We start from the raw sequence: 26,466 nt of genomic DNA on the forward strand, positions 1-26,466 counted from the left end.
AAACAATGAAATGACAGTTTCATGTAAGAATAAAAGCTTACAATTTACGCAAAGTGACATCATGATACCACTCAGATCATGTGCTGCATAGCTCAAAAAAATAAGTTTTTGTTGTTCATCAGTTTACAGGAAAACTCAGTATGTAACAATGTTAGACATGTTGAGTTACAACAGAGTGCTGTAAATAAAAGAAAACATACTTCTGTAAACTAAGAAAGCAAACAGCAGGCTGAGTTGTGGCTGGAAATGGTACAATCAAGTAAAGAACAAACTTGAAAATCTGGATTGCCATTTTATTTTCTGTGATCTAAAACAGTCCCAGCCTGTATAGACGAAATGTATGATGCAATATAATTACACATACAGTGATTGCTTGATACCCACACAACATAATAGCTGCTGAGCAGCAAGCAGGCATGGCAAAAAGAACAAGAAACTTATTCTTTCAGACTAAGTCACAAATGGGCATGTGTTCACAAGCACCCCTCCCCCTCTCTTCCCCTCCCCGCCCACCTAACACACACACACACACACACACACACACACACACACACACACACACACCACTTTGCCAGTGCTACAGCCTAAATGGAGCAAGTAGCAGTGTTTATTAGACAGAGTGGGAGGATCATTGAATAGAGTGGGAATAGGTAGGAATGGGAGAGGAAGGGAGTTAGGAGAAATGTCGGTGAGCAAGTTGATGGTGTGATTGTGTGAGGTAGCTGTCATGTATGTAGAGAGGCAGGGAGCAGAATTACAGACTGCAAGAAGAAATGCAGAGATAATAGCATATAGATGTAGTAAGACAAAGAGACAAGGAAAGGAAGATACGGGTTAGTTAACATGGAAGATAAACATACCAAGGGAAGTACAAGGCTGGAATAGGGGAAAAGGTTAGGAACAAGGCAGAAACACAGGAAGCAGAGGCAGGCAGAGAACAACAAAAGGGAGCTGTTGGCTAGGGCAGTTGAAACTAAAAATGATTTGTTACTGGTAGAGTTTCCATTCTGAAGAAGAAGTGTTTATGTTGAACTATCTAGATGACATGGATCATGAATTAGCTGTTAAAGTCAACCTCATTATGCTGAAGCTCGTTCTCTACAATAGGAAATTCTAGTTAGCCCTTCATCACTGTGGACAGCTTGCACAGATATTTCTAAGCATACAAAGTAGTGCACTGTGATTGTCACCTTTGTTACTTGACCCTACTCTTGATATTGTAATAGGTGTCAGTGCTATGGATGGAACAGGCAGTAGTGGTTGGATGTATGTAACAGGTCTTGCACCTGAGTCTTCTACAGTACAGTGATGCATGGTGTAGGAGGCTGAGTGCAGGAGGGGGTGTAAGGAGAGATGTCATCTGGAAAGGCATGATGTGCAAGAAAAGTGTAGAAGGTGTAATTAAATTCCCTAAATGCAATAAACAGTTGCAAATTTGTGCATTACCTCATTCACCATATGTTGTGTTGACCCTGAGTTTTCTTATTTGTGTACAAACAAGAAGAAGCTGTTCAGAGACTTCTGCTTATAAATTCTACAAAATTATGAGACAGAATTTTTGTCCAGTACTTAGCTTTCGAAGGCAAAATTTTTGTACTGCTAATAAATACAAAAAAAAATGTAAATGTACACAAAACTATCCTACATTTTGCAAGTATTAGCTCCTTTCTTAGGGACAAAACAGAGAAAGACTTGGAAAGGCTAAAAAGAAACGGCAAGTCACTGAAACTACAGGACGAAAAGGGCTTGCCTGTTGTGAGGACAAGAGAAGATGGTAGTTTTGTGTACTTTTATACACTGCTGACCATTAAAATTGAGTCACCAGGAAAGATGTAAAATAATGAAAATTTGCTTATTGTGAATACAGTGCACACAAAAGAATACATTATTAAATTTGTTAAAAGAATGGGGTGTACATGGTGTGAAATTAGTATACAGATACCTGTGGCACTAAAAATTACTCTAACACAGCTGGGTACAGAGTCGATCAGAGCTTGGATGACAGACACAGGCACATCATTCCATGCTACTTGAGGTAGTCATTTAGTAGGTGTGACAACCTCTCAGCACCCCACAAACAAATCTGGAGAATGCACTGGCCATGGCTACAGTCAAACACCCTCTGTACTGAGGCACGTTAGGACAGCGTGAGAAGCATTCATCTCATGAATTTTGTTCAAAGATAACATAATGGGGACCTTGCAGAGAGGGCACAGCTACCTTTCTTAACACTTTGGAAATGTGACAGCTGCTATCAAAATTACTAGTAATGTAAAGCAAAGGTGATCACTGTGTGCCTAACAGCAAACTATACCATCACACCAGGCACTGGGCCTGTGTGACAATGACAAATCAATCTGGCTATGTTCATTCTCTCTGGATTTTCCACACACTGATATGTCCATCATGCCACTTCTAAGCAGAACCATGACTTATGTGAAAAAATATGTGGTGCCACTCCTATGCTCAATGTTACACCACTAATGACACACCTCTCTCTGCTACTGCATCAAGGTAAGCCACAACATTGGTCACCATGCCAACAGTCCTTAGTACTACAGACACTGCCACACTCTCCATGTTGATACTTGTCTTTGTACAAGGAAGCCCATTTTCTGACACAAGATATATGACATGGCAGCAGTGTGAACAATACATCTTTCTTCTTGGGTACTAGTCACATGGGGTTGTTGAGATCATTCGGAGCATCAATTATGGTCCTTGTGAATCCATTGATTCCTACTCGCACAACAGTCATGTAAACTCAACCAAAATGAGCAGTGATATCATGGAATGATAAATGGCAATCTTGATAAGTCACAGTCCTTTTGTTGTTGAATTCTGACATCTGTTGACAGATGTCCCTATTTCTTACATGAGATAAAAAATACTCTTCTTATCATCAACATCCCAATGCAATTTCAGAATGAGAAATTCACTAAATAATATTTCCTGGTACACAGAAGGTGCATACCATTATTGCTTCTTACTTTGTGCAGTTGCACTGATGTGCTAATCAGTTGCATATCCAAACATGTTGTACAATTCATGCCAATTTGAAGTTGTTGGATTTCATGGTGCTGCAGTTTTAATAGCCAGCATTATACTCACAAAAGGTAACAAAATGCTAGCTTATACATGGTGATTTTTCTAAATGAGGAGAAACTGCATGAAACAGTCCCTGAGAGGATAAAGAGCTAAAAAAGGTCATAGGACACATGGCCAAAAAGTATGGTGTCTTTGGTACATGGTATTTGTTAATTCATCATGCCTGTACAATACAATGCAGTATGTGACATACTGTGATGAGACCAACATTAGACAATGTGTATTACTCAACATAGGTAACTTCCTATTTGTAGGATCTAAACTGAGCATCTGTTCAACAATGTATTCAATAAGAAAGTAACTTCTTTAAATGAATCGTATAAACAGAAAATTATTGAATTTGCACAGGGACAGATGGGTTGACCAATACTTTCTTCAGGAGGTACATGTCTGAGTAGAGACAACAGAGACATAAAAATAGATAACAATGCTTACAGCTGAACATTCTGCTTATGAAGTTTCCCCCAACATCTCTCACTGATAATATAAAATTTGAGGGTGTGTCATACATTGTGTATTTCAAATTTTAATGAGGACTATGAAAAATATAATGCATACTATATCATCATCTGCTTTCTATAAATTTTAGTAGTAGTATCCTTATTCAGAAAATAATTGTTCCTAATTCAGTATGTATCTCAAAGATTAAAAGTTTAATACTGAGGACTTTTGTAAGCCTGTGAGTTTTCAAATAATGTATTTAACAGGAAATCAATGACTGTGAGCTACAGTTGTGCATCCTACAAATTTTGGTAACTAAATATTATTTAGAAAATTGTTTTCCCTTAATTGTATTTCTGAGAATACAATATCTTTTGGTAGTTCCCATTCACTGAAAGGTTCATCATATATTTCAGGGTATAAAGGAGAAAGGATAGGTCTTCAAGTTGTCTTTTATACATTTTATTGGTAGCCAGATAAAAAGAGGATGCTGAAGCTGTTGCAACATGGGTCATGAAGTGTTCAGTAAGAACCATCATATCTATAGAAACAACACCATTAAGGAGCAGCCCCAGAATAGTTGTTGATCTTTCATGGATCAGTAGATTATGGTGCTTGGGCAGCACCTGGGATGGTGAGGCATACATTCTCAAGGAGGATACACAGCACTCTCAGTATTTCTTCTTACTTCATCTAATCAGGTACCAAACTTTTGCACAGAGTCAATTAAAAGTGATGAGGGTGATCAGTGAAACATGTCACTTGAGATGTTCCAGAACTCAATAATGGTGCTGAATGTCTGTTGCAATACCTTTGGTTCACCATTACCGTGGCTGGAAGTAAATGGGGCTTGTAGAAAGGGGACTAATAGTTCTAGAGGTGTGGTGTCCACAATGGAAATGTACCCGACACTGTCACTTACTGTCATTGATTCAGTGCAACAGAGAGGGAATGAAAGTGACCGTGGTCTTCTTCTTCTTTTTAAGTGGGAAAGGGCACCATAATTGAGGAGGCACAGATCAAAATTGGAAAGAAGTTTGTCAACCAGGACACTCCTACCAGATGATGTGGTATTCTCCTACAGTGGTGGTGTACATTTGAAATCTGTTAGTAGGAGAAAAGGGGAGGGTGGTGGGGGATTTATCAGATTGAGGCAGCCTTCTCAAGGTTTGTAAGTGCCCTGCCTGGGAATAGCACAAATGGTGATCACTGGGGTGATTAAACTTACACTGTTATTGTTTCCATTGTGATATGGAGGGAACTCTACTCACTGATGATATCTGTGCAAATTAGTATACAGACCCATCCAAATACCCTCTTGGAGCCAGTGTAGATCTGACAGCAATCACAGTAACCTCAAAAAGTTGGAGAATTGTCATAAGTGAAACATGTTTATTGAAGAGAAAAACAGGTAACAGAATGGGAAGATATCAATTGTTGCAATTCTGGAAGGTGACAGTAATATCTATTGCAGTTGCATTGAATTATCAGCTTAATGTTGTCCAGGTTAGGCACGAAGGGGCCAAGGAGGCAGGTCACACACCTGAGGTCACTGTTTGTCTCTGGTGGGAATGGAACAACACTGACGAACATAAATTCTGCGCCCAATGGTGTGGAGTCACTAGGATAGCCTTCTCCCAAGATTTCATCTTCTTTTCTTTAACTGCTTTAGAGAGCTGAGATCCTTGTGAGGGCTTTTCCACTACTTCTCAGCATGTGTGGAAAGGTAACTGGTCAGATATCAATAAGTGTTCTCTGCATAGTCAGGAAGATACCCTACACACAGACTGCCTACTGTGCTATGTAGTGGGCAATATTCCCAACATGGAAAGCACTCCAGTAATACATTTTGAAAAGACAGAGGTCACACTCTGATGTGGACATGATACATGAGTTGACAAAAAAAAGTGGTGTAAAATAAATAAACTAAGTGAGAAAAAAAACCATAACAAATGTTCTACAAAAAGATTAGTTTGCCAACAGGGAAACTATCCTACAGGCCATGTCTGAGAAAAACTACAGTTAGAAAGTAAGACAGCAGCACAGAAAAAAAAGAAGGGCCTCATGCTCATTGCCTATGTACCCAAAAAGAGATGTGAGCCCTCTGTGACGATTTATGTTTTTCTTATTTCTAAGGTTATGTACCGTATTACATGTAACTCTATTTATACCATGTGGTCTTTATGTGAACATAATGTAAAATACATAGAATGCCTGGTTAGTTGTAGGAGAGACCTTATGGCCCTAAATTTGTGAGGATAAATAAACCAATTAGTAAAATAAAATCTCCCCCTCTGTCATGTGGCGGCTCTGCTGCTGGACATAAGACTTTCTTGCACAATGCCATTTAGGCGACTTGCATACCAGTGGTGATGTAACAATGATGAGGACAACACAACACCCAGTCCTCAAACAGAGAAAAACTCTGACCTGACTGGGAATCGATCCCAGGCCTGCTCACTTAGCAATCTGCTGAACTAAGCCTGCAGCTATCAAGGTAGAACTCATAGAATAAAATAATGTTCTAATCAATGGCCACAGAGACTGAATTGTAGGTATAGTATGTAACAGACTTCATTTAATTTGTAGGATTCTCAGAAAGTGCAGAGAGATTGCTTAAAAACACTCATGGGATCCGTTTTAGAATATTGCTCAAATCTGTGAGTCTAACGACAGATATTTAATTTATACAAAGAGGGAGGCATGAATCATGACAGGTTTGTTTGATTAATGGAATGGTGTTACACGGACACTGATAAACCTGAACTAGCAGTCTCTTCAAGACATAAGTCAGCTACCTTGCAAAAGCCTAACTACAAAATTTCAAGAACAAGAATTTAGTGAGTAATCTAAGAATATACTATAGCCCACTCCAAGTTGATCCTACAGCCACTGAAAAAATAAAATTGGACTAATTACAATATGCACAGGGGCGGTTAAGCAGCCAAGTGAACAGGCCTGGGTTCGATTCCCAGTCAAGTCAGAGTTTTTCTCTGTTTGTGGACTGGGTGTTGTGTTGTCCTCATCATTGTTATCCAAAATTCATGAAAAAGTAATGTATTGTAGAGTAGCTTCACACCTTTGTAAAAATAAAGTTTTAACAAAATGTCAGTTTGGTTACCAGAAGGGTTTTTCAGTGGAGAATGCTATATATACTTTCACCAATGAAATATTAAATGCTCTGACTAACCGGAAGTCACCCGTTGGGATTTTTTGTGACCTATCAAAGGCTTTTGATTGTGTAAATCATGGAATACTTCTAGATAAACTCAAGTACTGTGGTATGAATGGGACAGTGCTCGAATGGTTTAAATCATACCTAACTGGAAGAGTGCAGAAAGTTGAAATAAACAGTTCACATAATATGCAAAAACTGGTGATTTCTCAAACTGGGGAACAATCAAGAATGGGGTGCCACAAGGTTTGGTCTTGGGTCCTCTGCTGTTCTTAATATATATTAATGACTTGCCATTCTATATTCAAGAAGATGCAAAGCTGGTACTTTTTGCTGATGACACAAGTATAGCTATCACACCCAACAGACAAGAATTAACTAGTGAAATTGTAAATGATGTTTTTCAGAAAATCATAAGTGGTTCTCTGCAAATGGGCTCTCATTAAACTTTGACAAAACACAGTATATACAGTTCCACACAGTAAATGGAATGACCCCATTAATAAATATAGACTTCGATCAGAAATTGGTAGCTAAGGTAGAATATTCAAAATTTCTAGGTGCATGCATTGATGAGGGGTTGAACTTGAAAAAACACACTGAGGATCTGGTGAAATGTTTGAGTTCAGCTACTTATACTATTAGGGTCATTGCAAATTTTGGCAATATACATCTGAGTAAATTAGCTTACCACACCTATTTTCATTCTCTGCCTTTGTATGGCATCATATTCTGGGGTAACTCATCATTGAATAAAAGAGTGTTCATTGCACAAAAGTGTGTAATCAGAATAATTACTGGAGCTCATCCAAGATCATCCTGCAGACACTTATTGAAAGAGCTAGAAATCTTCACTGTAGCCTCACAATATATATATTCACTTATGAAATTTGTTATTAACAATTCGAACGAATTCAAAAGTAATAGCAGAGTACATGGCTACAACACTAGGAGAAAGGATGATCTTCACTACACAAGGTTAAATCTAACTTTGGCTCAGAAGGGAGTAAATTATACTGCCACAAAAGTCTTTGGTCACTTACCTAATAGCATCAAAAGTCTGACAGATAGCCATATAGCATTTAAAAGATTTAAAAGGAAATTAAAAGAATTTCTTAATGGCAACTCCTTCTACTCATTAGATTAGATGAATTTTTGGATATAGTAAGTGGGTAATTGTAATTCCCAACCTCAAAAAAAAAAAAAAAAAAAAATTAAATGAAATTAAAAAAAAATAATAAAAAAAATTTTATTATCGAGTGTCATGTAATATTTTGTCTAATGTAATATCTTGTATAGACACCTTTTATTAACCTGACACGTTCCACACCATTACGAAGTGTCATATTCATGATCTATGGAACAAGTACTAATCTAATCTAATCTCCTGTGTGCTTCAAACATGGGAAGATACCTTACTGTATGATTCAGTGGAAAGTACTCTCGCTGCCATCCATGTCACAGAAGTTTGCAGAGTATGAAAATAGTTGTAGCTTCAGAATCAAGTCTAAGAGGGTCCCAGCTTGTATAAAAGCAAACAAAGGCAAATATGAAGAAAAAATAGCTGAAAGAGAGTAGCAGAGTAAAAGTAGTATATCAGTAATCCACATGCCAGGTTTCAGTCAGAGATGATAGTAGGATGGGTTAGGAGGAGAAGTAAAAAGTTTATAAAAGGAGAAAAAGGCGTTGGCAAGGGGAAAGAATAATACAAACATGTATAATAAACAGAAAAAAAGAATATGAGTGCTGCAACTGCTGAATGTTCAGCGCTGCTGCCTTTGATAATGAGGACCCAGATTCTGTTTGCAGTACATCATCAGATTTTTTTCTCAGGTGGGTAGGAAGATCTGGTAAGAGGTCCACTCAGTCCTTGTGAGGCCAAATGAGGAGATGTTTGAATAAGAAGCAGCAGCATCAACAGGAGTCATTTATCGGCAATAGCAGCTGTAGGGATTGGCAGTATGGTGATCACACATCCCATAATCATAGATAATTCGTTATACTGTCTCGTAGGCAGCAGTTGACCAGTCAGAACGGACAATGGCCTAACCCATGAGTGGTGTGTAGACTATAAAAAAGAGTAAAACGAGTTTTGGTTGAGGGAGATAAATATGATTTATAGTTAATAAATAATTTTTAGTGCTTATTGCTTACGTGCAACATAAAACAAGCACTCTGCAGATGTTCCACCAGTCATGTAAGGAACATCATTATATAAACCCTGAGACAGAAGCGCTGTTGGTTCTGCTGTTAGGAATGCACCATCATGCTGTGGTTCAACACTGGGTACAAACACCATTTGAAAGATACCCATGATGTCCTGTTTGGAAACAGTAATTCATTCTTAAATTTCATATTTTCATAATTGAAAATGATGATAAATGGTTAATTAAGGAAATTAATTTATAGACTCTTGCCATATGCAAAATTCTGCATGATCACAAACATTGTTTTGATAGTTCCTTAACCATGGTCTCTCTGAGTGCAATTTATTGTATATGATTAATTTCAATGAGCAGGAATTATGACTGAGTAATCCAGTATAATAATCAATGTCACTTAAGCTAGAGAAAGAAAGTAGAAACTTACCTCCATAGGCAGAGCAGCATATGGATTTGAAACAAGTTGGTAAGCGTCCACAGTCAACAAGAATTGCACTATTTCTGTAGTGTTGTTTGAACCAGAATAACCAAAACTTTGGGCTAGTCGATATGCTCTGTCTCTTGTGTTTCTAGCAAATGCCCAAGGGTTGAGCGCAGCCCCACTTTCAGCTATTGCCTTGTGAAACAAACCTGGTAAGAAATGTCAGATGTGTTCACAAGTAAATAGACTTTTCTCATATTTGACATATATCTCTGCACACCATTAATATTACCAGGAAGCATTCCAACAGTAGATAATTCTGGATGAATAATTGAGCTACAGGTATTAAGGACATGTCAATACATCTATCCACTATTTGATACCTTTTGCCAAGGGAGAGAGCACAAGGTAATGGACAGAAGCACCACCAGCACTTTGTCCAAATATGGTGACACTATTAGGATCTCCTCCAAACACAGCAATGTTCTGTTGTACCCATCGTAAAGCTTGCACTTGGTCCTTCATTCCCATGTTGCCTGGTACTACAAGATCTTCTGTACTCAAGAAACCTGTAACATATGAAGAAACAGGTGGCAGTATTTTAGCAAGATATGAACACTTCACGTATAAGTCCTACCTAGTTCAAAGATCAGGTAATAGTTCCACAGTCCTGGCATACTACATTCTATGTAGAATAATGTTTTGTATTCACACTCAGAAATATGAGTTTTTAAGCAACACTCATTAGCAAGAAGGCATAGTAACAATTGTCTGTTATGTCATGGTGTCAAATGTGTCGGATCTACACACTCAGGGAAGTATTTGCTGATTGGTATACAGTTTCCACAAAGAATGGAAAACTTCATTGTATGTTGTTTGTTTTTCCATCAGGTGACCTTAGTAGCTTTTTCCTTCTCCTACTGATTCTTTCCTGTACCTAATGTTATATCCTCACTTGTTTTGTCCCACATGTTAAGAATTAGAGATACATTACTTTTCTGTGTTTGTTTCTATCAAGTTATCTAAATCCTACAGCAGTTTGTAATTAGACAGATGAAGCAATTTTTATGAATTTCCATTCATGAATTTAATTTATAATCTGAATTTACATTTAAGAAATTACTTGTTTCTTACTTCATGGGCTCACTTTAAAATGTTGTTTGTGTTTGTCTGTCATTGTGATGAAACCATGGTCTATCAGTAGTGTCTTTGACTAGTAACCTAAACATCCTTGGTCATGGTCCATAAAATCCTACAAAACTTCCTTCTTTCCTATCCATTCAAAATTACCCATGTACATGAGCTGTTTCCTGTAGAACTGCCAGCAAGAGAGACCTTTGCTTTAGAATTTCTTGCTTGTATGGAAGTGGACAATGATTGGCCATGGAAGATTTTGTGGACAAATGAAGCCCACATCCATGTGACAGGATACATCAATATACAGAATTGTCAAACATGGGCAATGGAAAATTCACTCACAAATCAACCAGTACCACTTCATTCTGAAAAGGTCACTGTATGGTGAGGGTTTATGGCATCATTTATCATAGGGATACATTTTTTTGACGAGACAGATGCTTCCAGTCCTGTTACCCATACCATCATTGGTAAGCACTATGAGTATCTTTTGCACAACCACATGATTTCGGCTCTCCAACAGCGTGGACGTGTGGATGAGATCAGTTTTATGCAAGATGGTGCACCTCTGCACATTGCAAATCCAGTTAAGCAGCTGCTGACATGCCATTTCAGAAATGCTAGAATTATCAGCCATCATTTCCCTACAGCCTGGCCATCCCAATCACCTGATCTTAATCAGTGTGACTTCTGGCTGTGGGGCTATCTGGAAGATTTTGTGTTCAGTGTTCCGATTGCAAAATTAGCTGCATTAAAGGCACACATTGCGCAACACATTCTGAATGTGATCCCGAAAACTCTTCGATCAGTTGCGGAACATGCTGTTTCTCGATTTCAACTTGTTGCAGAAAATGGTGGATAGCATATTTAACATGTTTTGCGCCAGTCACACGGAAATTAATAATCAAATTTGTTTTTGATTGATGTTTTTTGTGTGGTTTTTGGCCTTAGGAAAGTCAAAATCTGACTTGATAGATGTTTTTTGCCTCAGGACAATGAAAAACTGATGGAAGAGATGCTTTTTATGTGGTTTTTAGCCTCAGGACAACTAAAAACCAATATTTCCCATCTGATGTGATATGATATTGCCATGGTGGATGGGCTTATGTAACTGACAGTATCACAACTGTACACCTATGCACACGGAGTAGTACAGTTTGTTTAACATCAGATGTACACCTTAGGCATTGTCATATGATTCATTTGCCATTTGTGGTTGGCCCAGGGCTGGATATAGGGGGTGCAAAGGGGGCAGCTGCCCTGGGTGGCAAAATTTGGGGGGGCAGCAAATTTTGGGAGGGATTGTTTTTTCCCTCAGGAAGAAATTCTTGGGAAGCTCCTTAATGTTGCATTCACATTATTGTGGCTATCTAGCAAACAGTTCTTTGGAATGAAATGTTCAGATTAAGATGCAATACATCTACTAGTGCTTTTTTGAGTTCTATTACAAGTCTACATTATTACAAAGCCTATTACAAGTCTACATTATTACAATGCCAATTTGTTGAAAAACCATCCCATAATCAAATTCTGGCTGCACCTATGAAGTGCGACAGTTATTTGAGAAACCACTGTTGTTGCGCTGCAGTCTTATTGCACCAGACATCATGCAGTTGGCAGCAATAATCAGAATACTGACACAAACAGTATATTAAGCTATCTGTTCTAAAGGTCCACTCAAAATATTAATCCCATTATTAACTTATTGGAATTTCTTGCTTAAATATAAATATTTTAATAACAATGTGCATCAAGTAAGTTAAATTAAATTATTTAATTGTATTTGCAGCACTACAAGAAAACTTCTGGTGATTTTGGTGATCCACATGTACCCACAACAGTAAAACCCCAGAGCAGGACTAGGTGGTCTGCAAGAGTAGAAGCAGTTGAAGCAGTTTATAAGCATTTTCATAAAGTTTTAAAGGCTTTGGAAGAAATTGAACCTTGTAAATTCTCAACACCAGAAACAAAACAGAGGCAAGACCTATTTTAATAAAAATGTCAGAAAACTCAAATTCATTGCCTTAACTTGTTTCTGGTATGCAATATTGAAAAAAATAGATCATGTTTATCAGTTTCTGCAAAGAGAAGACCTTACAATTGTTAAAGCTGTTAGAAACATTCAAGGCTTTTTGAACTTCCAGAAAACTTCCAGAGACTCTTGTACGTCTGAAGCTACCTCTGGGGCCAAAGTGCTAGCAGAAGCTAATGAGGTATCAATGGTGTTATCAGAAAAAAAATGACCGATGAATTTTGTGAGGATGAAGTATCCAACCATTCACAGGAAGATTTGTTCGGGATTCCCTCTAAGAAATAATTGACAGAGTGATAATTGAGCTGAGTACCCAGTTTACTGCACTGGAGAACACTAGTGCAAAATTTAGCTTTCTGTGTGGTGTCCAAATTCAAAAAAATTGAAGTGGAGGACTTAAAGGCCAAAGCAGCAGAACTGTTTGATACCTATGCAGAAGATCTAAACAAGGAAGAATTTATTTTTGAAATTGAAAATTTCAAACACTGTGCCCTGGTAATAGAGAGAGACTTGCAAAATGCCACTGCATAATCCACATTAAGTTTGATTTATAAAAATAAATTGGTAGAGGGGTATCCCAACATTTCTATAGCCTTAAGAATATTCCTTACCATACCAGTTTCTGTTTCCTCTGGAGAAAGAAGTTTCAGCAAGCTGAAACTAATTAAAAATCATTTGAGGAGCATGACTGCTCAACAAAGATTAACAAATCTCTGTATAATCTCCATAGAGCACAAATGAGCGGCTTCCATGAACTATGATGGTATCATAAACGTTTTTGCAGCCAAAAAAGCTCAGAAAGTGAAGTTTTAAATTGATTATTGTATGAGATTTGTGGTATGTTTTTGTATATTTTAAAATTGTTTATGTTTGTTTTCTTTGACCTTAATTCATTTAATAAAATAAGTTAATGTTGTCAGATACTGACCTTTATTTCAAAATATATTACCCAAATTACTTTAAAAAATTTTTGATTTTTATGAGTGGGGGTGAAAGAAGGGGCAGCAAATTTAAGCTTGACCCCCTTTGTAAAACTCCTAGATCCAGCCCTGGATTGACCACTATTAAATTATGATGCTTACAGTGCCATCTATTGCTATATTTTTTAACTATTTTTTTTCTGCTGTCATACATTTTTCCCCTTCTCTGATAACATTCTGTTGCAATTTAACATCATTCTGACCAGTGCTGTTATTTCTACAGTGGTTTGAAAGTTTAACTTTAATTATAATCATCCTGTGCTAGTGAAGAGGTTTCCTCTAAAGTTGCTGGTTACTTCACAAGATGAATCTGCTGGTGAGTAGAAGCATCCAAATATAATGTTATACTCATTCCTGATACTGAGTGTTTCCCAAACAATCTCACATGCTTCTTCAATTTCTATCTCAGGGTCTTTGAGTTTTTTATTTATCATGACAAATACACCATCTCCATTTCTCAGGGTGTCAGACTCCAATTTCATTGCGGGAGACCAGGGAAATGCAGTCAGTCTACAAAGGGAACTGCCTATAAACCAATAATGTGTCTTGTCTTAGAATACTGCCAATGGTCATGATGCAGCCATTCTTCCTACATTCCATACGCAGTTGGAACAGAAAGAAAGCATTATGTGTGGTAGAATGCTAACTACCCTCTGTCAGGCACCCACAGTGGTTTACAGTACATTCATATTATTGTAAGAATAAATTTTTGTGGACATGACTCTGGGAGTAATAGTAATGGAGAGACAACCATAATTACACACTATGTGATGATAAACTTTCTATTGAACTATCAATTTGTGAACACAATACGTGCTTGTCAGACATATTGTCTTTCTGTTTTTACTTCTCTCTCTCTCTCTCTCTCTCTCTCTTTCTCTCTCTCTTTGTTTGTAAGCATTAGTCCACAAAAGTTATTTGACAGTTCATGTCTTCCTGATGTTGAAGCCATTTTATGGTTAAATATTGGACAAACTAAAGCTGAAAGATGACAAAAAGACTTCTAAAAATGTCTACCTGAAATTCTCAATGATGCTATATGCTAAAAATTAAATAATTGACCAACAGATCTGACAGAAAAATTCACTTTTACCATTATGTTAACTTAGGGCCCAGTAATGAATAAAGAAAATGTGCTTCCTGACCATACTAACAGATATTGAACTCAAGGGTATACTCATAAATCAGTTATCATTAAGTGTGACATAGGCAAAATACCTGACTTTGGTTCACATACCTAATGGACCCAAGCGATAATTAATAGTCACAATAACAACTCCAGCTTCCACAAAGTAGTCGGGACCATACGTTATTCCTGCTCCATTTACAAAACCCCCTCCATGTATGAATACCATCACTGGTCTCAGGGTAGTTGTTTCAGCTGGTAACTGTAAAATCAGTGTTAAAATTTATATTAGACTTTCTGAAGCCATATTTATAAAAACGTGTGAAGACGGGCAAACAAATGGCGTCATCAAAGTAAGACAATGACAGTGTAGTCAATTTTCCAATCAGAGTTAGATGTTAATCCTCAGAGAGGAGCACCTGCTGTTGTCACATGAGCAGGTGCACATTGTAAAATTTACAGAATGGTCATTTGTCAGTAAAAACAAACTTGTCTTAGACAAACTATTATATTTACTGGAGAAAGCAGTTCATATTTACTATCTTCAACATTTGTAATGAAAACTTTTGCTCTTTTAGTTCTTTAAATAACAATTTAGCCAGTTTTTCAGACATATGTTTACTTTCGTAACACCTTTCACAGACAATTTGTTTGCAAAGTAATTATGGCACTGTTCAGAAAAATGAAAAAGTAGCCAATGGCCATCTCCTTGCAGTTCTTAAAATGGACTATCAGGCACACATTTCAGCTACAATGTCAACTCCACCTTTTGTCATGTTGTACTCAATTATGTTTTCAGAGTTGTGTGTTTCTTCATCCACTGTCGCCATTTCATGCACAGCAGACAAAAGTGTGATAGCACAGTGTTTATAAGGAACATGTGGAACTAAAGTCTTATCCTACTGAAATCCAAACATCGCTCCTCCAGTTTCTTTTGTTTTGTTTGGGAGAAATTCTAGAAGAATTTCAAGTCTGTGCCATTGTACTAATGCAAGTGATAGTCTTCTGCAGCAAATATTCAGAAAGGAGGTAGTTATTGTACCAACTGTCAGTTGTAAGGATCCTGTTAGAATTTTCTATAGGCACCACATATCTTTTCACTATGTCCTCGGGAGCATTAGATACCCGATATTGTCCTTTGGTTGCATGCCACAATAAACCTTCAGATTACTGCAATAAAATGTTTTTTCATCACACAGAGAAGACCTTTTCTCCCATATTTAGCTTGTTGGCTGGGTATGTACTGAATCCATCTACAGTGGTCTCCGGAGGGGTGAAGCATTTTGTCTATCATGGGGAATTCACAGTCAGCAGCAAAAAGTTCCAATACTGTACGAATTGCAACCAACTTATCAGTTTTTCTCCTGGCATTCCTCGTTCTCATATCAACAAACTGCATACAACTTAGAAAAAACAGAAACCTATTATTGTGACTCACTGCAGTCCTAAGCAGTAGTATTCCTGTTCTGTCTGCTGCCCAGAGTTTCAGTGCCTTAACATGAAGGCATTTTCTTCTTCTTAAAAAAATCCTGAACACAGCCATTATTTTGTCACTTTATTACCTCTTTTACACGAGAATTGATGCGTGTCTCACTGTTTATTTATATAGGTATTTGTATAGTTTATGATTTGATCAATAAAATCAAGGTCAATTACTTTCAAAAAAGCACTAAACTTCACCGGTCATACCCATCACATTTCTCTTTGGATCTGGTGGAATTTGCACAATGTTTTTTTCTGTTGGTTTTTGATGTTTTAGCACACTTGCTTTTACACCAATGTGAAACTGTCTTTTCAGTAATGAATCCTCATACGTCTGCTGTATCTTCTGGATCATTACCATCCCCACCTTCAAGTTCAGATTCACTGCCATGGTCCTATTCAGTGTCTTAATCACTCAAATCTACTTTACTTTTCTCCTAGTCTGAAAAGTCTGGGTAGACTTCATCATCACCTTCTTCGAGCAGTTTATGAATTTGTTAGTCTGATACACCATTTGAAATGGAAAAAAAATCAAAGAACTGAAATGAACAAATACAAAATACATTCAGATGCCAGTGTAACCAAAGTAATGTTTAATGTGCATCTATAAAAACTAAAAAAAAGAGCAAATATAATTAACTGTTTAGTACACTTTTCCTCTGGACAAAGCTTCCAACTGTCACACCAGCAGGTTCGCATTGTACTTTTTACAACATTCAACACATGGTTGCCTACAATTCTGAAAACAAACTGAGAAAGCTAACCAAATGAACTGAAGCCACTTTAACATTGTCGAGAAAACATCAACAATGGAATACATGGCAGAAATGGCACAATAGCTCAAGGTTAAGGCATCAATCAGGGATAAAAACTGCTGCTGTTGTACTTTTTACAACAGTGCACCCGTCAAGGGTTAAAGTTAGAAACCATGAAATACCTGGGATTATACTAGATGATAATCTTATTGTAGACCCAGTTCACTGTATTAGAGAGCTAAATAAATTCATTGCAAATATAACAAAGGATAATGTTGATGTAGCAGAATATCATCATACACTAAATCACTTTGGATTTTACCAAGAGGCTAAGTATCTTACAGATTTTAAAGAAAGTTTTGATAAAGGATGTGCAAAATGTTATACTATCATTTACAAACAAGAACTCTGCTGGGTAGGATGGGATACTCACTAAAGTGTTTAAAACAGTATATGAAAAAATAGCACTTTCACTAACTCAAATAATCAACCAATCTTTTGAATAGGGATGCTTTTCTGATGGGTTGAAGTATGCAGAAGCTATATTTTTGTTCAAGAAAGGGTCAAGAGAAGGTGTGGGAAGCTACCATTCTATTTCTATTAATCCAGGACTGTCAGAAGTGCTGGAGAAAGCAGCTGCAATCGAGATTCAAAATTTTATTGAAGAAATATTATTATTCTAAGTAACCAATTTGGATACCGTTAAGGAAACAAAAACTCTGGGTGCAGTGAACCACTTTGGACAATGAATGGTCTCCGTCTTCAGGCCACAAGTTGCCCATCAGGACCATCTGACCACCATGTCATCCTTGGTTGAGGTTGCGGATAGGAGGGGCATGTGGTCAGCACACCGCTCTCCCAGTCGTTATGATGGTTTTCTTTGACCGGAGCTGCTACTATTCAGTCGAGTAGCTCCTCAATTGGCATCACAAGGCTGAATGCACCCCAACAAATGGCAACAGTGCATGGTGGCCTGGATGGTCACCCATCCAAGTGCTGTCCACACCCAACAGTGCTTAACTTCGGTGATCTGATGGGAACCGGTGTATCCACTGTGGCAAGGCCATTGCCAGTGAACCACTTTACTGACAAGTTAATCAGAGCATTAGATCAGAGGAATAAGATAGCAGGTATCTTCCACAATCTGCTAAAAGCCTCAGATTCAGTAAACCATGTCTTGCACATCTGCAAATTAGGTAAATATGGGACTGAGGGCACTTCTTACATCATGCCTTCAGTACAGAAGATAAAGGGTAATTGTCACTTCAAATTATTATTCTAGTTGGAATAAAAAATCAAAAAATATGCCTCAATATCCCATTCTAAGGTCAAAGCTTTTCCTCTTCTATGTAAAATTACTAATCATCATCATCATCATCATCATCATCATTTAAGACTGATTATGCCTTTCAGCGTTCAGTCTGGAGCATAGCCCCCCTTATACAGTTCCTCCATGATCCCCTATTCAGTGCTAACATTGGTGCCTCTTCTGATGTTAAGCCTATTACTTCAAAATCATTCTTAACCGAATCCAGGTACCTTCTCCTCGGTCTGCCTCAACTCCTCCTACCCTCTACTGCTGAATCCATGAGTCTCTTGGGTAACCTTGCTTCTCCCATGCGTGTAACATGACCCCACCATCTAAGCCTGTTCCCCCTGACTGCTACATCTATAGAGTTCATTCCCAGTTTTTCTTTGATTTCCTCATTGTGGACACCCTCCTGCCATTGTTCCTATCTACTAGTACCTGCAATCATCCTAGCTACTTTCATATCCGTAACCTCAACCTTGTTGATAAGGTAACCTGAATCCACCCAGCTTTCGCTCCCATACAACAAAGTTGGTCGAAAGATCGAACGGTGCACAGATAACTTAGTCTTGGTACTGACTTCCTTCTTGCAGAAGAGAGTAGATCGTAGCTGAGCGCTCACTGCATTAGCTTTGCCACACCTCGCTTCCAGTTCTTTCACTATGTTGCCATCCTGTGAGAATATGCATCCTAAGTACTTGAAACCGTCCACCTGTTCTAACTTTGTTCCTCCTATTTGGCACTCAATCCGTTTATATTTCTTTCCCACTGACATTACTTTCGTTTTGGAGATGCTAATCTTCATACCATAGTCCTTACATTTCTGATCTAGCTCTGAAATATTACTTTACAAACTTTCAATTGAATCTGCCATCACAACTAAGTCATCCGCATATGCAAGACTGCTTATTTTGTGTTCACATATCTTAATCTCACCCAGCCAGTCTAATGTTTTCAACATATGATCCATAAATAATATGAACAACAGTGGAGACAGGTTGCAGCCTTGTCTTACCCCTGAAACTACTCTGAACCATGAACTCAATTTACCATCAACTCTAACTGCTGCCTGACTATCCATGTAAAGACCTTTAATTGCTTGCAAAAGTTTGCCTCCTATTCCATAATCTTGTAGAACAGACAATAACTTCCTCCTAGAAACCCGGTCATATGCCTTTTCTAGATCTATAAAGCATAGATACAATTCCCTGTTCCACTCATAAGACTTCTCCATTATTTGCCGTAAGCTAAAGATCTGGTCCTGACAACCTCTAAGAGGTGTAAACCCACACTGATTTTCATCCAATTGGTCCTCAACTAATACTCGCACTTTCCTTTCAGCAATACCTGAGAAGATTTTACCCACAACACTGATTAAAGAGATACCTCTGTAGTTGTTACAATCTTTTCTGTTTCCATGTTTAAAGATTGGTGTGGTTACTAAATTACTAACGCCTATTTATAAATTTCTGGAGATGTAGGAACACTCAATGCAATACTGGCCCTAAAGCTTATCTTAGAACATAGGTTAAGAAAAGGTAAACCTAATTTTAAAGCATTTTTTGACTTACAGAAAGCTTCTGACAATGTTGACTGGAATAATGCCTTTGAAATTCTGGAGGTAGCAGAGATAAAATACAGGGAGCAAAAGACTATTTACAACTTGTATAGAAACCAGACACCAGTTATTAGAGTTGAGGGGAATGAAAGGGAAGCAATGGTTCAGAAGGGAGTGTGACAGGGTTGTAGTCCGTCCCTGATGTTATTCAGTCTGTACATTGAACAAGCAGTACGAGAAACCAAAGAAAAATTTTGAGTAAGTATTAAAGATTAGGTAAAAACAAAATCTTTAAGATCGCCAATGAATTGTAATTGTGTCAGAGACAGTAAAGAACTTTGAAGAGCAGATGAACAAAATGGATACTGTCTTCAAAGGAGGCTACAAGATGAATATCAATAAGAGCAGCACAAGGATAATGGAATGTAGTCAAATTAAATCAAATGGTGCTGAGGAAATTAGATTAGGAAACAAGACACTTAAAACAGAAGACGAGTTTCCCTACTTGGGCAGCAAAATAACTGATGATGGCCAAAGTAGAGAGGTTATACAATGCAACTGGCAACGTCAAGAAGATCGTTTCTTAAGAAGGCAAATTTATTAACACTGATTCAAGTGTCAGAAAGTGTAGCCATGTATGGATGTGAAACATGTACAGTAAACAGTTTAGACAAGAAGAGAACAGAAGATTTTAAAATGTAGTGTTACAGAATAATTCTGAAGATTATATGGGTAGATCATGTAACTAATGAGGAGGTATGTGAGTGTATTATGTAATACAGCAATTGAAAATTCACACTTTTTATTTTGGTTGTACTACACCACATGTAAGAAGTTACATACACAGAAGCACAACTGCCTTATAGAGTTTATTGAAATAATATTTCTTCCTGTTGTTTTTCTACACACGTATATTTTCATATACCAATTTGTTTTGTCTGTTGAACACTTGCAGAATCTCATGAATGCAAGAGGTACTGTGAATGGCAGAGGAGGGAGCAATATGGCAAACCACACTGGATATAATGAAATGTGTGATATGACATTCTAATAGCTACATCAGTACAAGATTCTGCATACTTCCGAAATGTGGATACACATTTTTTCCTAACTAATTTGTGCAGTATAAAGTCACCAACAATTGTAAAAGTCAGTTGTATACTTAGTTAGCGTAGTCAAGCTTGATATTATGTTATAAACAAAGATCTTTATTCAGATTTTCTTTCATTTCAAACCATGATATTAGAAAACTAACTATACAGTTAAATCATATTTTATGACAAGAAGTCATGTTATTGAGAGGAATAAATTATGAGAATTAATTAAGGAATTACATGAGATTATGTGAATTATTTAATTGTAATTGTATATGTATTAATCCACCTTGAACCTTTGGGTGGCTTGTGTGCCTCGGAGATGTATAGCCACAATGGAGAGGTATCTGTTGAGAGGCCAGAAAAACAAGAGAGGTGCCAGCCTTTTTAGAAGTTCCAGGGGCAACAGTCTTGATGATTGACTGATCTGGCCTTATAACATCAACCAAAATAGCCTTGCTCTTTCTGATACTGCAAATAGCTGAAAGCAAAGGAAAACTATAGCCATAATTTTTCCTGAGGTCGTGCATCTCTACTGTGTGGTAAAATGATAGTAACATCCTCCTGGGTAAAATATCTGGAGCTAAGATAGTTCTCCATTTGGATCTCTGGGCTGAATGTACTCAGAAGGATGTTGTCATCACGAGAAACAAAACTGGCATTCTACAGGTCAGAGTGTCAAACGTTGGATCTCTTAATCAGGTAGGTAGTATGGAAAATTTAAAAATGGGAATGGGTAGGTTGTAGCTAGATACTGTGTAAATTACTGAAGTTCAGTAGCAGGAGGAATGGAACCTCTGGTTAGGTGAATTCAAGATTATAAATACAAAATGAAACAGGGGTAATTCAACAGTAGGCTCAGTAATGAATAAGAAAATAGGAGTACAGATAAGCCTCGACAAACAGCATAGGGAATTCATTATCAAAGCCTAGATAGACATTGAGTCCACACCCACCCCAGCAGTAGAAATTTATATGCCACCTAGCTTGGCAGAAAATGAAGAGATTGAATAAATGTATGATGAGAAAAAGAAACTACTCAGATAGTTAAGGAAAACAAAAATTTAAATGTGACAGAGGACTGGAATTCAATAATAGGAAAAGGAAGAGAATGAAAGATAATAGGTGATTATTGACTGGGAGGAAAGGAGGGAAAGAGAGAGGCGCCTGCTAGAATTCTGCACAGAGGTTAATTTGATCATTACTAACACTTGGATCAAGAATCATTAAAGAAGGTTAAATATATGGAAGGCACATGGAGATGACCTGTCAAAAACCTATCTCCTACCCTTTTCCCATCCCTAGCCCATTCTTTTTCTTTTCCTTCCCATTTCCCCCACATAACTGATGCTGGTGGTTAAACCATGTATGTATAGCTAAGCCCATATGCCGAACATCTGGCAAATTGTCAGTGCCTGGGCGATAAGGTGGCAGCTCACCAAGGCAATCGGAAGTGGTGGGCCAATCACTCGCCCTTCTTAAATAACCTGATTACTGAAACCGAGACAAGAATACAAAACAGGATGGATAAACTGGTAACAATCTTTGGCATAAAAGGGAAATGAAAATTGGCTTTGGAAATATATGAACCTTGAGGGAGAGTAACTAGCTGAAACAAGTGCCAAGGGAAATGAATAACTATAAGCTTGATATCCTGGGATTGAGTGAGGTGAAATGTATATATCAGATGGAATTATGTTGTTATATTCAGGATGTGAAGAGGAAGAGGAACACCAGGATGGAGTTGGCCTGTTGTTGACCAAGGCAGCAAAGAAGAGCCTTCTAGAATGGAGACCTGTGTCCATTAGGATCATGACCACCAGATTTAAGACGAACGTCCAGAACGTGGTGCTTATCCAATGCTATGCCCTCACAGAGACATCAGAGACTGAGGAGAAGGAAGAGTTCTATTACCTGCTACAAGAGACTGTAAGGAAAGTGAGCAAGAAAGATATCCTCATTGTTACGGGAGACATAAATGCCAAGGTGGGAGATAACAATGAGGGTTCGGAACAGATAATAGGGGTCCATGGCTTGGGTGAAATGAATGATAATGGGGAAAGATTTAGTGACTTCTGCATGAGCCATGACCTTGTAATAGGAGGGACCTTGTTTCCTCATTGGAGATGTCATAAGATAACATGGGTATCCCCAGATCATATTACAGAAAATCAAATTGACCACATCGCAGTATCCAGGAAGTTCAGGAAGCACCTGGAAGATGTGCGGAATAGAAGAGGAGCAGACACAAGTAGCAACCAGCATCGTATTACTGCCACTTTCTGAATGAAGATTGTGGCTTCCAGAAAGATATTTGAGCCAAGGAATAGAAGATTCGATGTAGGTAAACTGAAAGATCCACAGATAGCTGAGGGGTTCCAGCTGGAACTCCGGAATAGATTCCAGGCACTGGAACTGGAGATGGCTGAGGGTAAGGACATGGAGGAAATGTGGACAGAAGTTAAAAATACTTTTGTGCAAGTGAGTGAGAGACAACTTGGCTTTAAAAATTACCTGCGGAGAGATTGGATGTCCGAACATATCTGGAGGAAAATCACCCACAGAAAGCAGGCCAAGGGAAGAGTAAATCAGAGCAGGACCAGGCAACAAAAAGCACAGGCACAAGCTGATTAAAGAGCAGCAGATAAGGAAGTGAAAAGGAGTGTGAGAATAGACCACAGAAGATGGATAGATGAACAAACTGATAGAGCAGAACAGGTAGTGCGGACGGGATGTATGACATCACTATAGACAGGAAAAATTCGTTTAAATGATAACGCGATGAATAACATGAATTTAGTGGTTTATAAGGAAATAACGTGAATTCAGTTGTTTTTAAGGAGGTAATGCAAATTTGACGGTTTTTGAGGAAGTAATGCAAAATTGGAGCTTTTCAACAAAATTTCTTTGTGTCGTCATAAGAAGTGTCGTATATCTAATGACATTTCATGTTGAAATGTTCTATGTTCAACTGTAGCACTACTTTTTGCAGTCGTGACATAACTAGTGGCCTTTTGACTATTGATGTTTGAGAGCGCGTACGAACGACCACTATGAATTTCGATTTTTTTTTTTTTTTTTTTTTTTTTTTTTTTTTCTTTTTTGCAGTGTATGTGCCACAGTGTGCTGTCTCAAAGCAATGGTGCAATAAAAATCTATCACAAACACAACACATCACCAATGTTTATTAAATATGATTAATAATGCAAAGGTGATGTGACTTACCAAATGAAAGTGCTGGCAGGTCAACAGACACACAAACAAACACAAACATACACACAAAATTCAAGCTTTCACAACAAACTGTTGCCTCATCAGGAAAGAAGGAAGGAGAGGAAAAGACGAAAGGATGTGGGTTTTAAGGGAGAGGGTAAGGAGTCATTCCAATCCCGGGAGCGGAAAGACTTACCTTAGGGGGAAAAAAGGACGGGTATACACTCGCACACACACACATAGGTGGATGGATATGTGTGTGTGTGTGCGAGTGTATATCCGTCCTTTTTTCCCCCTAAGGTAAGTCTTTCCGCTCCCGGGATTGGAATGACTCCTTACCCTCTCCCTTAAAACCCACATCCTTTCGTCTTTCCCTCTCCTTCCTTCTTTCCTGATGAGGCAATAGTTTGTTGCGAAAGCTTGAATTTTGTGTGTATGTTTGTGTTTGTTTGTGTGTCTGTCGACCTGCCAGCACTTTCATTTGGTTAGTTATAATAGAGGGAAACATTCCACGTAGGAAATATATATCTAAAAACAAAGATGATGTGACTTACCAAATGAAAGTGCTGGCAGGTCAACAGACACACAAACAAACACAAACATACACACAAAATTCAAGCTTTCACAACAAACTGTTGCATCATCAGGAAAGAAGGAAGGAGAGGAAAAGATGAAAGGATGTGGGTTTTAAGGGAGAGGGTAAGGAGTCATTCCAATCCCGGGAGCGGAAAGACTTACCTTAGGGGGAAAAAAGGACGGGTATACACTCGCACACACACACATAGGTGGATGGATATGTGTGTGTGTGTGCGAGTGTATATCCGTCCTTTTTTCCCCCTAAGGTAAGTCTTTCCGCTCCCGGGATTGGAATGACTCCTTACCCTCTCCCTTAAAACCCACATCCTTTCGTCTTTCCCTCTCCTTCCTTCTTTCCTGATGAGGCAATAGTTTGTTGCGAAAGCTTGAATTTTGTGTGTATGTTTGTGTTTGTTTGTGTGTCTGTCGACCTGCCAGCACTTTCATTTGGTTAGTTATAATAGAGGGAAACATTCCACGTAGGAAATATATATCTAAAAACAAAGATGATGTGACTTACCAAATGAAAGTGCTGGCAGGTCGACAGACACACAAACATACACACAAAATTCAAGCTTTCGCAACAAACTGTTGCCTCATCAGGAAAGAGGGAAGGAGAGGGAAAGACGAAAGGATGTGGGTTTTAAGGGAGAGGGTAAGGAGTCATTCCAATCCCGGGAGCGGGAAGACTTACCTTAGGGGGAAAAAAGGACGGGTATACACTCGCACACACACACATATCCATCCACACATATACAGACACAAGCAGACATGTCTGCTTGTGTGTCTGCTTGTGTCTGTGTGTTAAAAAAAAGATACTACATTAAAAGAAAGCATTTTTCTATTAAAAGACTGTGTTACTGATGGAAAATGGAATTTAAAACTCAAAAAGTGTACTGAAACATACTATAAACCGGTTCCAAGCAACATCAGAGTGAACATTAAAAAAAAATTAAGAAAATCAAATTTTGTCTTATTTTTAACCCAAGTTAAACAACTTTTGTAAATGTTTATAAGTATTTTGTTACTTAGGAATACTTAAAATCTAACCTGCAAACTTTCTTGGTGGTATTCATATAGTAAAATCTCCTGGGGATGCAGCCAAGACATTTTATTTATTAAGAATAGCATTACAAAGGCAGAGATTTTTCTTTACATTAAAATAAAAAAGTTTCACTACTGCTATTCCATAAGAAATGCCAACCATTTAACATAAATATTTAAGTCAATGAGAAAAATTATCGAGTGTCAAAAATTGATTGTGGACTTGAAAAAGGGAAGTTCTGTATATTTTTTAATCTGCTGGATACATCATTGATAAATAATTTTTTCCCAGTATTTAAAATACATGTATCGCTCCACACCATTGTGGCGAGGCACGGCAACAGTATACAAATGTTAAAAATTTAAATAATAGTCTCTGTTGCAAATACTTTATTGATGACATGTTTCACACTCCTTGCAAGTCTTCAGATCATTCTTGAGCTGCGGAGACCGGCTTCTGTGGTCTCCACAGCACAAGAACAACATGAAAAAGCAGGAAACATGTCATCGATAAAATATCTGCATCATAACGTCGTTTTCATTTTTACCTTTGGTGTTTGTTTTTAAATAATTACTTGTGTCAAAATTTTTTGTTAAAATAATTTTTCTCTACACTTGTCTCATGTTTGGCCCATTCTATCTTAGGAATAGTTCCATTTTCAACATAGCATTGAAAAAGGTTAAGTATGACAAAAATAGATAACTGATAATATAAAAAGCTTGCCAGAAAATAACACCAACTAATAACACTGAAAAGTGCAAAAAATAACACAAATTTAGGCCATAAAGTAAAACCAATTTTTTCCTGTCCCTAATGATAGATTATAGTTAGAAAAGGGGCTAATTCAGTATA

The 26,466-nt window shown here is 37.8% G+C and overlaps 1 protein-coding gene and 1 pseudogene across 1 annotated transcript in view; both read right to left on the reverse strand.

Annotated features, from left to right (window-relative positions):
* The window catches only part of LOC124547582 (esterase FE4-like), a 108,793-nt gene that overhangs the window by 45,275 nt on the left and 37,052 nt on the right, over positions 1–26,466 (reverse strand). Inside the window, exons 4-7 of the mRNA XM_047125119.1 lie at positions 14,694–14,844; positions 9,691–9,876; positions 9,314–9,516; positions 8,879–9,044 (exon numbers count right to left, since the gene is read on the reverse strand). Coding sequence (XP_046981075.1) covers positions 8,879–9,044; positions 9,314–9,516; positions 9,691–9,876; positions 14,694–14,844 — 706 coding nt within the window. The remainder of the gene's footprint in view (positions 1–8,878; positions 9,045–9,313; positions 9,517–9,690; positions 9,877–14,693; positions 14,845–26,466) is intronic.
* Positions 17,773–17,890, reverse strand: LOC124557127 (annotated as a pseudogene).

This window comes from Schistocerca americana, chromosome 1, assembly GCF_021461395.2.
Source record: "Schistocerca americana isolate TAMUIC-IGC-003095 chromosome 1, iqSchAmer2.1, whole genome shotgun sequence".
Classification (NCBI taxonomy): domain Eukaryota; kingdom Metazoa; phylum Arthropoda; class Insecta; order Orthoptera; family Acrididae; genus Schistocerca; species Schistocerca americana.